Source organism: Acyrthosiphon pisum, chromosome A1 (assembly GCF_005508785.2).
Source record: "Acyrthosiphon pisum isolate AL4f chromosome A1, pea_aphid_22Mar2018_4r6ur, whole genome shotgun sequence".
Lineage (NCBI taxonomy): Eukaryota > Metazoa > Arthropoda > Insecta > Hemiptera > Aphididae > Acyrthosiphon > Acyrthosiphon pisum.
This window is the reverse complement of record NC_042494.1, coordinates 158316017-158328983: the sequence shown is the minus strand read 5'-3', so window position 1 is coordinate 158328983 and position 12967 is coordinate 158316017. Positions and strand designations below refer to the sequence as shown.

Below are 12967 nucleotides of genomic sequence, written 5' to 3'. Positions count from 1 at the left end.
CACATTTCTGTTTTAATTGCGATAGGACAATTAAATAGCTTTAAAATAAAAATAAATTACGTCAAAATGTTGAAAAGTTTTGAAGATTCAATCTTTAAAGGGTATTTCTTCATCATTTTTGGTACCTATACTTTCATATGACGTTGGCCGGTCACTTCACCCTGGAACACATTGTATATTATTTATATTTTTTTTTCGTACAAGGGCCTCATTTAAAACATATTAGGTATATAGGCACGTAGCAATAAATAATGAATAATGTATTAATGTATCACTTAACTTATAAATTATAATTTACAAGCTTTTTTTCTTTTTTTGGGTGATTTATTTAGTGTTACATAGCCTATAACGAAAAAAGTAATGGACAAATTAGAGGCCCCTAAATAAATTCCAACTTTCGAGGCCCGGGGGCCATGCCCCCCCCCCCTTAATCCGGGCTTGGTCATAGCTCAGAATTCAAATCAATATATGGTATTTTAAATTGACCAATTGACCCACTCGATACCTACTGTAGGTACCTACAGCAGAACAGTACTCACTTTCCAACTTTTTTTTTAGATACCTACACCTGCTATCTAAAATATAAATGTATTCTTTAAAAGAATAAAATGTGTTCATTTAACGTGTTTATGTTTAAATAATGTAGGTGGGTGAATAATTATTCTGCTTTTATGCATTATTATTTATTGTTTTTTTAAATGTTCATGTTTTGTCTAAAATATACCTATACCTCATAAATGAAAAATAACAAAAAAAAATATGGCCAAATGTGTGTTACGATTTTTTAACAGTACCAACAAATTGCCAATAAATTACTGGATAACATCTATAAAAAGCAAGTCGTAAATGAACGTTTTAAAAACCACGAAAATGAATTCCAAAATTTTAGTGATTGTGCTTCTAGCATATTTTTTGGCAAGTTTATAAATATATTTTATTATTTCTATCTAAATTCTCAAATTTTAATCAATGATTTTTTCTAACAAAATAGTTACCTATTTATAATTATTTCTTTTAAGCTCTATTTCTTATTATATTTATTAGCTCAATTCCTTCTAATACATTTCATATTCATTTTTTCAACTATTAGGTATTGTTGATTAATCATCTATAATACTTTGTTTAGGATAATTTATCAGCGGCCACCCTTAAACCAGTTAAATCTACATCTTTGAATGGGAAAAATACTCCAGCCACTTTAGTTATCAGCCAACCTATTAAAAGTCATGTAAGTGTGTTTTTAAATTTTATGAACAACATAAATAATTTTATATTATTCTACTTTGTATGTATGAATAACTAAATTTATTTGTATATCTGTATACAATTATAGTTTTAAATAGTTCAAATGTTGTTAATAAATAATAGGTAGGTACCTAACTAACAATGATAATTATACCTAATTCAACTTTTTTTTAAATATTTATATTTAATCTTTCTGTCATCCTTGGGAATTTCAAAGTAAATCCTACAGTTCTTTATAATGGTCCTGCCCCACCATCACCTCCAGCTCCTCCAGCCCATTTATTTCTACCAAGTATAAAAGTAAGTTTTAGATAAAACTGTTTTATTTTAAATATAGTATTATAATATTTGATTATTATTTATATAATGCAAAATCACCAGCTACTTCCACCATCAAGAGCTTCTGCTCCAACTACAGAACCAACAAATGTAATTAATGACATTTTTAGACAGAATAATTGTATTCTTATTAGAATGTCTTATTAGTTAGTTAATAAATATATGTAAATAGGAAAATGACGATCATCAAGGATTTGACTCAGTTGAAGAAGATGATTATTATGAAGAAGAAGAAGAAGAAGAAGGAGGAGGAGATGAAGAACATTTGGAAAATAGTAAAACTGTGAAAATTCCAACTCAAAGTAAACCAACAATCTCCACAAAAGTTAATAATAGTTCAAACAAATTCCAGACAAGTCAATCTAAGCTAAGTTCTTCAACTTCTACTAAACCCATAACACCAGAAAGTGTGAAACAGGTAAGTTTTAGTCAGAGTAATTTTATTTTTTTCTGAATGTCAAAGTTCCTAATAAATATACCTTAAAAGAAAAATGGTAATCAACAAGGATTTGAAACACTTGAAGGAGATGATGATGAAGAAGAAGTAGAAGAAGAAATAGAAGATGAAGATCAAGAAGAACTTTTGGAAAATAGTAAAACTGTGGTAAGTACATATAAAAGTAAACAAACACTTTCAATGAAATCTAATAATAGTTCTAATAAATTTCAGACAAGTCAACCTAAGCTAAGTACTTCAATTTCTACTAAACCCATAACACCAGAAAGTGTGAAACAGGTAAGTTTTAGTCAAAATAATTTTTTTTTTTTCTGAATGTCAAAGTTATTAATAAATATATCTTAAAAAGGAAAGTGACAATCACCAAGGATTCGAAACACTTGAAGGAGATGATTATGAAGAAGAAGAAGTAGAAGAAGAAATAGATGATGAAGATTATGAAGAACCTTTGGGAAATAGTAAAACTGTGGCAAGTACATATAAAATTAAACTAACACATTCAATGAAAATTAATGATAGTCTAATAAATTCCAGACAAGTCAACCTGTGCTAAGTTATTCAACTTCTAGGCCCAAAGTACCAGAATATGTGAATCAAGTAAGTCTTAGACAGAGCACTTTATTTTTAATAGACCATGAAAGTTATATATAAATATATCTTAAAAGGAAAATGACAATCATCAAGGATTTGAAACACTTGAAGGAGATGATTATGAAGAAGTCTCAGAAGAAAATGAAGATGGTCACAATGTTGAAGAATATTCAGAAGATTCAGATCATAATACTCCAACAGATTACACAACAATTAATGGAGTTCAAGTAAATCTACCCGTCCCCATGAATAATCCAACTGTACCACAATTGTCGGAAGATGAATTGACAGAAAACAATTACAGCGAATCTGAATATTCCCTCAATACCGATGAAGACCATTCATTATTCCAAAATGATGATGGGTGGGAGCCAAAGTCTTTTAATATTAACAATAATCCAACTGAAATTTCTGAAACTTTAGACAGAAAAAATGATAATACCAAAGATCAATTAATCAACACAAATGAATTTGAATCAAACCCATACGATAATACACAGATATTTACTGATAAACAAGAAGAAAATTCAGAATACCGTTTTAAAAATCAATATGTGTTAGAAAATAAAGAACGAATTATCAATGGGTATGAAGCTCTGAAGAAAATATTATATATGTTACATGACTATGCAAGCTCAACATTTAATTGGATCATAAACAAAATAAATTACCGAATAGAACAGGTCTCAAGTTAGGTAAACAGTCACAATATTATCATGTTAATATTAAAATATTCAGTTAAAAAGGGGATAAGTAACAAATTAAGACAACAATGAGAAAATAATCAACATCAATTAATTTTAAATTATTTAATAAATATAAAATTTATTATAACCAACATACATGTAAAAGTTATATAATAACTAATAAATAAAAGTTAATCAATACAATACAGTTAAAAATAGATTTTTTTGTGATGTAAGAAGTATAACAAAGATTGTTAAATTTATGTTACTTTAATATTTATTCTATAAATTGTTCCAATATCCTATCTGCTTCACGCCAACCAGTTTCAATTGCTCCGTGTACAGTCGAAAAGTAAGAACTATGTGTTGCTTCACCACCAAACAACAAAATCTAAAAAAAATAATGAATAATATTTTTTTTAAATACACATTAACTATTTTAAAACAATAATATTTTATGGATCACATACATTTTTTCCATCGGAATTAATTAAAGGTTTTGCTAATTCACTGTTGGCTTTTCCTTCTTTATCGGTGTTCATAGAATGAAAAGAATATGAACCATAGAAGTGGCTATTGGAACCCCATTGAGATCTTAAATATTTTCAGAATTGAATATTAAGTACAATTATATTACAAAAGTAACATGCAAAAAGAAAAATATTAATTAAAAAGTAGTTACAGATGAAATATCATGTTTCATTATTATTTAATATAATATATTTTTACCTAGTTACTAAATCTGGAAATGGTATAGTGTATGTGTCTCCCAAAAATTTATTCAATAAATACATTAATCCAATTTTTATCTCATCTAAAGATTTCCGTTCCATGTTTCTTGCAGCAGGACCAACTATCCATCCAAGGAGTGTATCTGGACAGTTATCACAAATATAAAAACCAAATACATCACACAGATAATCCCAACCACGTCTCTGTATTAAAAAATATTTATAAAAATATCAATAATTGTTTGAAATGTATAGAATAATATCATATCAAAAACAATAGTAATACATTTATGGGAAGAAAGTTATAAAAACAAACAAGTAATGTTTCAAATTTTGTACCCAGCTTCTATTTAATAATTATTATAAGAGTAAAATTTTTTTTAATTACATCAACTACATATTTTAAAGTTTTAAAAATAAGGCATATTGTAAATGTAAGGTACATCATACATGTTTATATAAATATTTTATCGTGTATTGTAAATACTATATACTATATACAACCATACCATTGTAAATATTACTAAGATCACTGGATCATTTTAATAAAATAAACTTTAAAGATGTTGAAAATAAAAATTATTTTCAAATGGAATACAGTTGCCTAAGTTACAGCTGTTAAATATTAACCATTATAAATGCATATTAATTGCAATGATACCGGAACTAAAATATATTAATATTAAGGTTTGATTATAATTTAAACTTATGACCGCTGTGTCCATTAATATAAATTTAATATTACATTTGAGGTGGTTTCACATGTAGCAAATGCAGTGGTTGGGAGTAGTGCGTTAATTGTAACGACACAACAGTACCACATTAATCGCTACAAATAAAGTAGCATTGCTACAATACACCTAATGTAGCAAAACACTCTAGAAATTTACAGTTATTATAGTGAAATGTAGCATTTATTTTGTAGCTACCTACCTACAATCTATTTGGTAACAAGTAAAATATTACGATAACTTTTTTATTTATTTATAAGTAAATTTTTCGGGTTTAATCTATGATTACACAAAGTAAAATCCCATCCAGTGACCAAATGTCAATTCAATACTAACTACATGTTACCAATTTTCAATAAGAAAATTTAAAAAAAAATATAGCAAAAAAGTACCGCGCTACATTTAAACAGTAGCGTTAGAAATTTAAAAAAAAAATAATGCCAGGAAGCTACTTTTTGTGGGAGGAGTAGCTTAGCCTTAGTACACTACAAAAAACTAATACCAACCCATCCACTGGGCAAATTTTTGCAATGTTTATAAAGTTGATTTAATTGCCACAAACATTTGATTAAAAATTATAATTTAATACAATCAATCTTGGGTGGGCATACACTACGTGTGAAACCCCTTTTATCTCTTTTTTCTCTGTATAATAGTGTACAGAGATAATTCTCTGTATCTTAATTTATTTAAGTGATCCCTATAAATATCTAATAAAAAGATACTAATAAATAATAATCTTTAATTCTTAATATCATTTGTATTACATTATATTAATTTGCATTTTTATATCTACGATTTTGTTACTTAATTTACTCTACATAGTATGCACTCTATGCCCTTGGGTATTTTTAATTTAATTAAATAAATAAAATAATATTATTATTTATTAATGTTTTAATAATATCAAAAAATAAATAAATAAAAAGTTAGAAATAAAGTGAACAAAAAAGGTTTATACTTTCATAATAATTACATACTTTATTTTCTTTAATGAATTTTTCACGATCATCATCGGACCATAAAAAGCTAAACCCCGTGGTATTTTCTGACCACCATGAATATGGAAATTTCAAAAATAATTTATCAACAGTTCCAATACCTAAATTCTAAAAACATTTAATATGTATAAGTACACACAATAAGAAATAAAATAAGGTTTTTCATTACCTGTATAGCTTTTAATTTATATTCAGGAAGTTCAGGTTCAAATAATTCATTACACACATTTTTTAAAACGCCAAGACTCATTGTAGTTAAAATACATTGTGCTTTAAAACGGCTATTATCAGCGCATAATACTTCTGCTTGATCACCAGACCAATATATTTTTACAACTTCTTTCCCAAATATTACTTTATCTTTAATATGTAGGTCTTCTACTTCGTCATTAAACTTTTCCTAAAATATTAGAAAGAAATCATTAACAAAATTAATGTTTATAGAACTAAATAAATTATATTTTTTTAAATGACACAATTAGTCACTTACAATTTTGATACCTATACTCATTTTCAAAAGAGAATATACGCGCACGTCAAATGATTCGATTGGTGCGTCGAGAACTACGTGATCACACTAACAATAGGAAATTGGTGGGGAATGCCAGACATAAATTGGTCGCCGACCGGTATATTCTCTTTTGAAAAGGAGTATAGTTATTATTATATAACAGAAACTTCTCCTAAGAAAATAATAAAATTCTTGAATGCTGAAAAAATTATTTAAAATACAGAAATTAAATGTTTTAAACTATTTGTCCCAATTTTTTCTTCAAAAAAATACATTAAAAGGTTATACTAATATAAAACGTAACTATTACTATGTTAAGATACTAAAAAAAAATATTTTCAAACAATTTTTAGGAGGGTAAAATTTACATACCTGCATTAAATCTATTACAGTTGAATATCCTTTTGATTTCCAACTAATTGCAGGATAGCCAGGACAAGATTTATATGTGTCTATATTAATTGCAGATGCTTCAAACCAACTATCGCTTCCATTATAAGAATTTTGATAATGTTGGCACCAATTAATAAATTGCTTCAGGGGTAGTTCTTCTGTGTCAACCAAGACATTTTCAACTCTATAAAAGATACAAAAATATTTCTATGTTTATATCAAAACAATATTTATAAAATAAATATAATTACCGTTTTTGAAAAAGCTCTCCTAACGACATGAATCGTTCTAAATCATCCTTTGGACTATCATCGAATACAGAATAAGCTACTTTTAAGTAATCACGAAGATGGTTAGATTTTATTTCGCTACCTGATGATGTAACAAATGTAGAATTAATAAACTGCTGTATTGTTTCTCTTTTATCAGATACTAAATTTTGAGCAGAAGCCATTTGGAATACTACATTCCCTTCTTCTCCATGAATCCATTGTGCTCCTAGTTCAATGTGCCCATCTAGAAAAGTACAAGAAAAAATACTCATATCATATAGAATTAAAAAGTAATTATTTATCATCAAAATAATTTATTTAATTTGTAAAATTGTAACCAAAAATGTATATTATAACTTGTATAATATACTGATGATTTTTGGTTGTACTGTATCTGTTAATGTGATCAGATATTATTATATTTTATAGCTTTCATTAATCATAATTGTATGGTTATGTTTGGTTGGTTCTTTATATATTTTAATTTTTTTGGTTAAACAATTTTTCTCAACAATTAATCTAGACATTGTTTGTAACAAAATTAAATTATAAAGCAAGGATTGTCAAACAGAGAATCTAGGATAATATGACTGGATATCTTGGGTAAATGAGATTATATGGTGAATTAAAGCATCAAAGAGTATTAACAATCGTAAACAAAGAATTTTGTTCTATTAACATATTAATGGAAATAAAAATAGCACCAGCTTTTTAAAAATCATGACCAAATTTTTTAAACTGAATATTTTTTTTTTTCAATGAATGATTTGTTACTTTTAAATTAAAAAAATTTCACCCCGCCAAATTTTGATACTATATATAACTTTTGTTTTATGTTTGCATAATCAATTATTAGTTTTGACATAGGTTAAATTTAATTTTAACTTTGAACAGAATAAAGTTTAAAATAAATTATGTTTAATTCATAAAAGTACAATGTTCACTGAATTCACTTTATTCTTTGATTACATATTTGTGTTGTGATTAATTATTATCTTATCTTTGTAGCATCAATGGTAAGTGTGAATTTTATATTACATATAGTTTTAATAAAATTTAAGCTCTCCATATGTATTAATAAATATTCTATAATGCTTCAAAAGAATGTGTTAAATGTATACTCAATTTAACTATTAAGTTATTAACTATACATTTATAATAATTACTTTACTACTGTTAATTAGTTATAAGGTATAGTTGGATAATATGTCAATATGGAATTTACAATATTAATAACTACAATAGCTTATAAATTATTATTATTACAACACAATTATATTTAATATTTTAATCTGGGGGGTCTACAAGTAAATGTCTGTGAACAGCACTGATTCTAAGTATTTAATACATTGTTTAATTTTTACGAGTTGAATATTAAATAAATGTTAATATTGAAATGTTTAGTTATAAAAATATAATAATCTTTAGCTTTACTATTTGAGATATGACTATAATAGCCAACATACAATTTACTATGTAGTGTAATTATTAAAGAATTGTATTCAAAATAATAAAATACGATTATTGAAACTCATATACCTAAAATTGTATTAAATCAATAAAATCAATTGATAACTTCCTTAATTTTAAATTTAATTAAATAAATCATAATTACCACCAAAGGGTAAAGTTTGAATGCGACCACCAATACGGTTTTCTGCTTCCAATATGATAAAATTGTTGAAGTTATTCTTTAGTAGTTTAGTTGCAGCTGCAATTCCTGATACACCTGCTCCAATTATGATGACTGTGTTGTAAGATTGAGCCATCTTATGCATACAGAAAAATATATATATATTTTTTCAATATCTTATAAATGATATAAAATAACTAAAAGTGTAGAAGAATAAAATGTAATATTGTAAGAGTAAATGTTGAATGATAGCCACACCCATCATGGTAATACAATGAAATATCACAGATATAATCTAACAATTGATTATTGAATAATTTAAGAACACTCGATTTATATACAGGATGTTCATATTATTAAAAAAACAACCTCTGTTACAATTATTTTATAATTCATACAACATGCATTTATAACAACTAGCCACTAGGTACAAGTATTTATTTTATATAAATGGTTTAACCATGCCCTTCATTCAAATTATAATATTAATAATGATATTTGTGCTAGGTACATCAATGATATTGTTGCTTTTTAACATTTTACAAAATATATGCATATAATATCAGATTAGTATTAAAAATTAATTCATTGATAATTATTAAAAAATTCCCTATTCATATTTAATTATAACATTTAGATAATTTAACATTTTTATTTGTGATCAGGTAAGACTATCAAGTAAGGGCAAGGTATGACAATTACATAGGATAAATCCTTGGTATATATCTTCCCATACCCATCTTAGCCTTAGCTTGAAGAACCTTTAAATCAAGCTACACTTTTATGAACATATTATTATTTCTAAAATCTATTAGATTAGTTATTAGAAAATATTATATATATTTATTTTCATATAAGTATATATAGTTGGATGGGTTGGTTTTAGTAGTTTTAGAAAAAATAATAAAACTATAAAAATTCTACATATTTGTAACAAGAAAAACTTTGAACAACCACAAATGCAAAATCACATTATTTATTAAATAATATAGTTATTACTTATTAAGATAATGTGAATATTGAACGTTAGTGAAATGTAATAACCTTTGTCAACATAATACATAACAATAATAAGTATTAATAGCTAAAAAAAATAATATAAGCCTAATGATATTTATTTCCATATGACCATATTTACTTATATACAATTATACAAATACTTTCATAGTTATTTAAAATAGATTGGCCAAAAATGACAACATTTTGTTTGTTTTAGGTACTAAGTAAGACAGTACCTAAAACTAGTGGTCGGGAGTAGAGCATTAACTATAGTGTCGATACAATACACCTAATGTAGCAATATACTTTAGAGCGTTAGTAAGTAGTGTAGCGAAAATTACCCATTATTTTATCGCTACCTTCAATACTTATTTAGTTATAGTTAAAATAGTATGATAACTATTATATTTATTTATTTATTTTATAAAAATGATGAGTTATGAGTATATAAATATAATAGTTATATAAATATACTAGTTATGAGTATATTAATTATTCGGGTTTAATCCACGATTAACATGCGTAGTTAAAACCCGTCTAGTGACCAAATGTTAAATCTGTACAAACTATAAACTATCAATTTTCAATTAGAACATTAAAAAAATGTAGCGCTCTAAATTTAAACAACAGCATTAGAACTTAGAAGCAGCGCACTGCATTTAAATAAAAGTAGTTATAGTGATAGAAGCTACTTTTTTGCGGGGAGTAGCTGTAGCGTTAGCGTTTTACAAAAAACTAGGAGCTTCCCAACCACTTCCTAAAATTAATAAAAAAAAATATGACCTACCTTCTACTTATTTCAATAGCCTATTAATTTAATATATATATATCGTTAACAATGTTATTATATTGAGTTGTTACGATTTGCTATAGTATCAATTAATAATGAAAAAAATTAAGAAAACATGTAAAAAAGTAGTATTATTATTTATTTATTATTTTTTTGTTGGCTTTTATTTTACAATATATAACTATATGAAAAAAATTACAAATCCGAAATTCATATTAATCACTAAACGCAGTTCCCTATTATTTAAGTTTAATTTTTTAAGTTTAAACTTTAAAGTGTTAACATAGAATTGTAGAAGTAGTAAATAATAAATACAGAAAAAATGATTTCACCAATGTACCAAAGTTTAAATTCGTTATCTGAAAACTGATAAGTACTAATGGTGATAACAATACTGTGGCGACCATGATAGAATACAAAGTTAGAAAATGGTTTAGTCACAAAAATGGTTTAAGAGAAAAATGTTTGTTTAGAAAATATTAAGTAATACAATTATTGTCATGGGAATTATTGAATGAAACAATATTAAATATTTAACGTAAATTATCAGAAAAGTATTACATTCGAAAATATATTAAAATCAAAGTAATCAACCGGAAAAGTTTTTTGTATAAACCGTAATTAATTAGATAAAATAGGTACCCAATTACTGAAAAAAATTTTAGAATAAATATTGTTCATTAGAAAATATATAGGTAATTATCAAAAATACTTTAGGTTAAATATTTTGTTAGAAAAACTATTTTGGGTATATTGTATCGGGTTCCGAAATACATTGGGTACGTTTAAAAACTTGGTGGGCTACAGGCAAATCTATCCATAGACATACAATAGAATATATTACTATAGTTTATAGCACGATGTAGGTAAAACATCGTGGTTTATATATAGTATCAAGAAATTCGTTCATTTATTCCGATACACAAAATAATTACACCGGTATCTTTTAGTTTATACCAGTATACCAAATCGGTGTATACCGGTATAGCAAGAAATTTTCATTGAGTAATAAGTAATAACTCTAGGGAAATTTTTTTTATGTATTACATGTCTATGGGCCTATCCATTCTTTAATATCTATGCCACCACCATGGACCATTGATCCATGTGTATCAATGGCACGATTTATTAAGATGGTACCATAGACCTATAAACTAACGGATAGCCCATTCCACTCCACCCTGCCATCAATGCACGGGAGTCATATAAGAGAAAGAAAGAAACTATGAAACTAATACTGTATTTCCCCCAAGTTCTCTTTTCTCTTTTACTCTTTACCCCTGATTAACCTAACCCCTGACCTCTCTCTCAAAGGCAACTACCAAGGTGTATTCTGGTATTCACCTTGCTCTAAGCGCTGGTTCATAGTTCTATGGATGGTACTATCATGTACTATCATCGAGATAGATAAATAAAGATATACTATAGTATCATATAGTCTTAGATCATATACATTGTATATGATCTAAGCATATAGTATATGATCTAAGATTGTTTATCTATCTCGATGTGTACTATCGTGCCCTATGCCCTATGCAAGGTGTATTGATAAGGTGTCGCACTTGTTTGAAAACTTGATTGAAAATTTTACCACAGACAGTCGTCACCACCGGGAGCGCTGTATGTCCTAAAGAGGCAGAAAAACGAACACTTTAGTACACCAAAGCCATAGAAAATTGAAAATATATTATGATTTAAGGAATAAAATTAAAAAAATTTCATTGTATAATTACTTTTTTGATCTAAATTATTTGTATGCATGTATTTAAATAATTTATTTTTATCAAATACAGTCATTAATATTATTAAATATTGTCATTTTTAAATTTCCTACTTATTCCAAAAAAATATATGAAAAATGTAAGAGTTACCTATGGGTAATTCACTAAATTATCATACATAATTCTTTCAGAGTGTTAAAATTAATAAATAATAATTCATAATTACATGGACATGAAAAGGGAGGGCTAGAGGGGGCTTAGACCACTATCTGAGCCATCTTAAGGCCTCTCTAAGATAATATGTACATAATTTTAACACTACATATTTTAATATATAGCCAAACTTTATTAATTTATACCTATAATTTATGAGATAAAAAATGTGCTATAAACAATTATTAAATATACTCAGACTCAAGGAATCTACTGGAAAAATGTTAGTGATTTAGTATTTATAATATTACTTATGAGCTATCCAAAATTCAAATGCTTATATTTGTAATACCTTTTGTCCTTTTTATAAGCATTTATTACTTGAATGTACCTATATAATATTATCATATTATATTAACAGAGATCCTGGGGATACCAAAATATATGCTAAATGCTTGATAGATTTATATGGTCATCATATATCCGTGCTTCTCAAGCTGGAGGCATGGCTATATACTGGCATGGCTATTTTATTTAAACTATTTTCTTTAGGCTTTAAGAAAAAAGTATACTAAAAACATTAATTTACTATAATTTTAATAATTTATCTGTGTGAAATAGTAGGATACGTGTAATTTTTGTATATAATTAAGAAAAAATAATTTATGATTTGATAAAGGGACCTTGACAGTTTTACATTAAATTTAGGGGATC

General features: G+C 26.2%; 2 protein-coding genes across 8 annotated transcripts; one reads left to right on the top strand and one right to left on the bottom strand.

Moving 5' to 3' along the window:
• The first annotated feature begins 786 nt into the window (after positions 1 to 786).
• Positions 787 to 3517, top strand: LOC100163506 (uncharacterized protein DDB_G0290803). Of its 6 annotated transcripts, none has more exons than XM_008189688.3 (9): positions 788 to 915; positions 1127 to 1228; positions 1627 to 1674; positions 1757 to 2002; positions 2072 to 2188; positions 2255 to 2320; positions 2391 to 2510; positions 2576 to 2638; positions 2707 to 3517. In XM_008189688.3, exons 1-9 carry the CDS (start codon positions 847 to 849, stop codon positions 3325 to 3327), a joined length of 1452 nt encoding a protein of 483 aa, XP_008187910.1. In that variant the 5' UTR covers positions 788 to 846; the 3' UTR covers positions 3328 to 3517. The 6 variants fall into 6 exon arrangements, with proteins under 6 accessions (XP_008187912.1, XP_029344540.1, XP_001948617.2 ...); XM_029488678.1 differs by having other exon boundaries at positions 2561 to 2638; XM_029488679.1 differs by lacking the exon at positions 1627 to 1674 and having other exon boundaries at positions 2561 to 2638.
• LOC100165570 (spermine oxidase) lies at positions 3427 to 10728 on the bottom strand. 2 transcript variants are annotated; one of them, XM_001948542.5, is made up of 9 exons: positions 10377 to 10728; positions 8573 to 8726; positions 6937 to 7201; positions 6665 to 6869; positions 5951 to 6181; positions 5761 to 5889; positions 4048 to 4253; positions 3789 to 3912; positions 3427 to 3709 (listed from the first exon to the last, which is right to left on the bottom strand). In XM_001948542.5, exons 2-9 carry the CDS (start codon positions 8724 to 8726, stop codon positions 3596 to 3598), a joined length of 1428 nt encoding a protein of 475 aa, XP_001948577.2. In that variant the 5' UTR covers positions 10377 to 10728; the 3' UTR covers positions 3427 to 3595. The 2 variants fall into 2 exon arrangements, with proteins under 2 accessions (XP_001948577.2, XP_008187914.1); XM_008189692.3 differs by lacking the exon at positions 10377 to 10728 and having other exon boundaries at positions 8573 to 8861.
• Positions 10729 to 12967: the final 2239 nt, after the last annotated feature.

Bases quoted from the DNA above. Each gene is read 5' to 3' on its own strand.
- LOC100163506 (XM_029488678.1), top strand. From the start codon at position 847: ATGAACGTTTTAAAAACCACGAAAATGAATTCCAAAATTTTAGTGATT. The intron at 1,229-1,626 runs GTAAGTGTGTTT...CAAAATCACCAG, and splicing joins GCCAACCTATTAAAAGTCAT to CTACTTCCACCATCAAGAGC. The intron at 2,321-2,390 runs GTAAGTTTTAGT...TATCTTAAAAAG, and splicing joins CACCAGAAAGTGTGAAACAG to GAAAGTGACAATCACCAAGG.
- LOC100165570 (XM_008189692.3), bottom strand. From the start codon at position 8,735: ATGCATAAGATGGCTCAATCTTACAACACAGTCATCATAATTGGAGCA. The intron at 6,182-6,664 runs GTATGTAAATTT...CTAATATTTTAG, and splicing joins CTGTAATAGATTTAATGCAG to GAAAAGTTTAATGACGAAGT. The intron at 3,710-3,788 runs GTATGTGATCCA...TATTTTTTTTAG, and splicing joins TTAATTCCGATGGAAAAAAT to ATTTTGTTGTTTGGTGGTGA.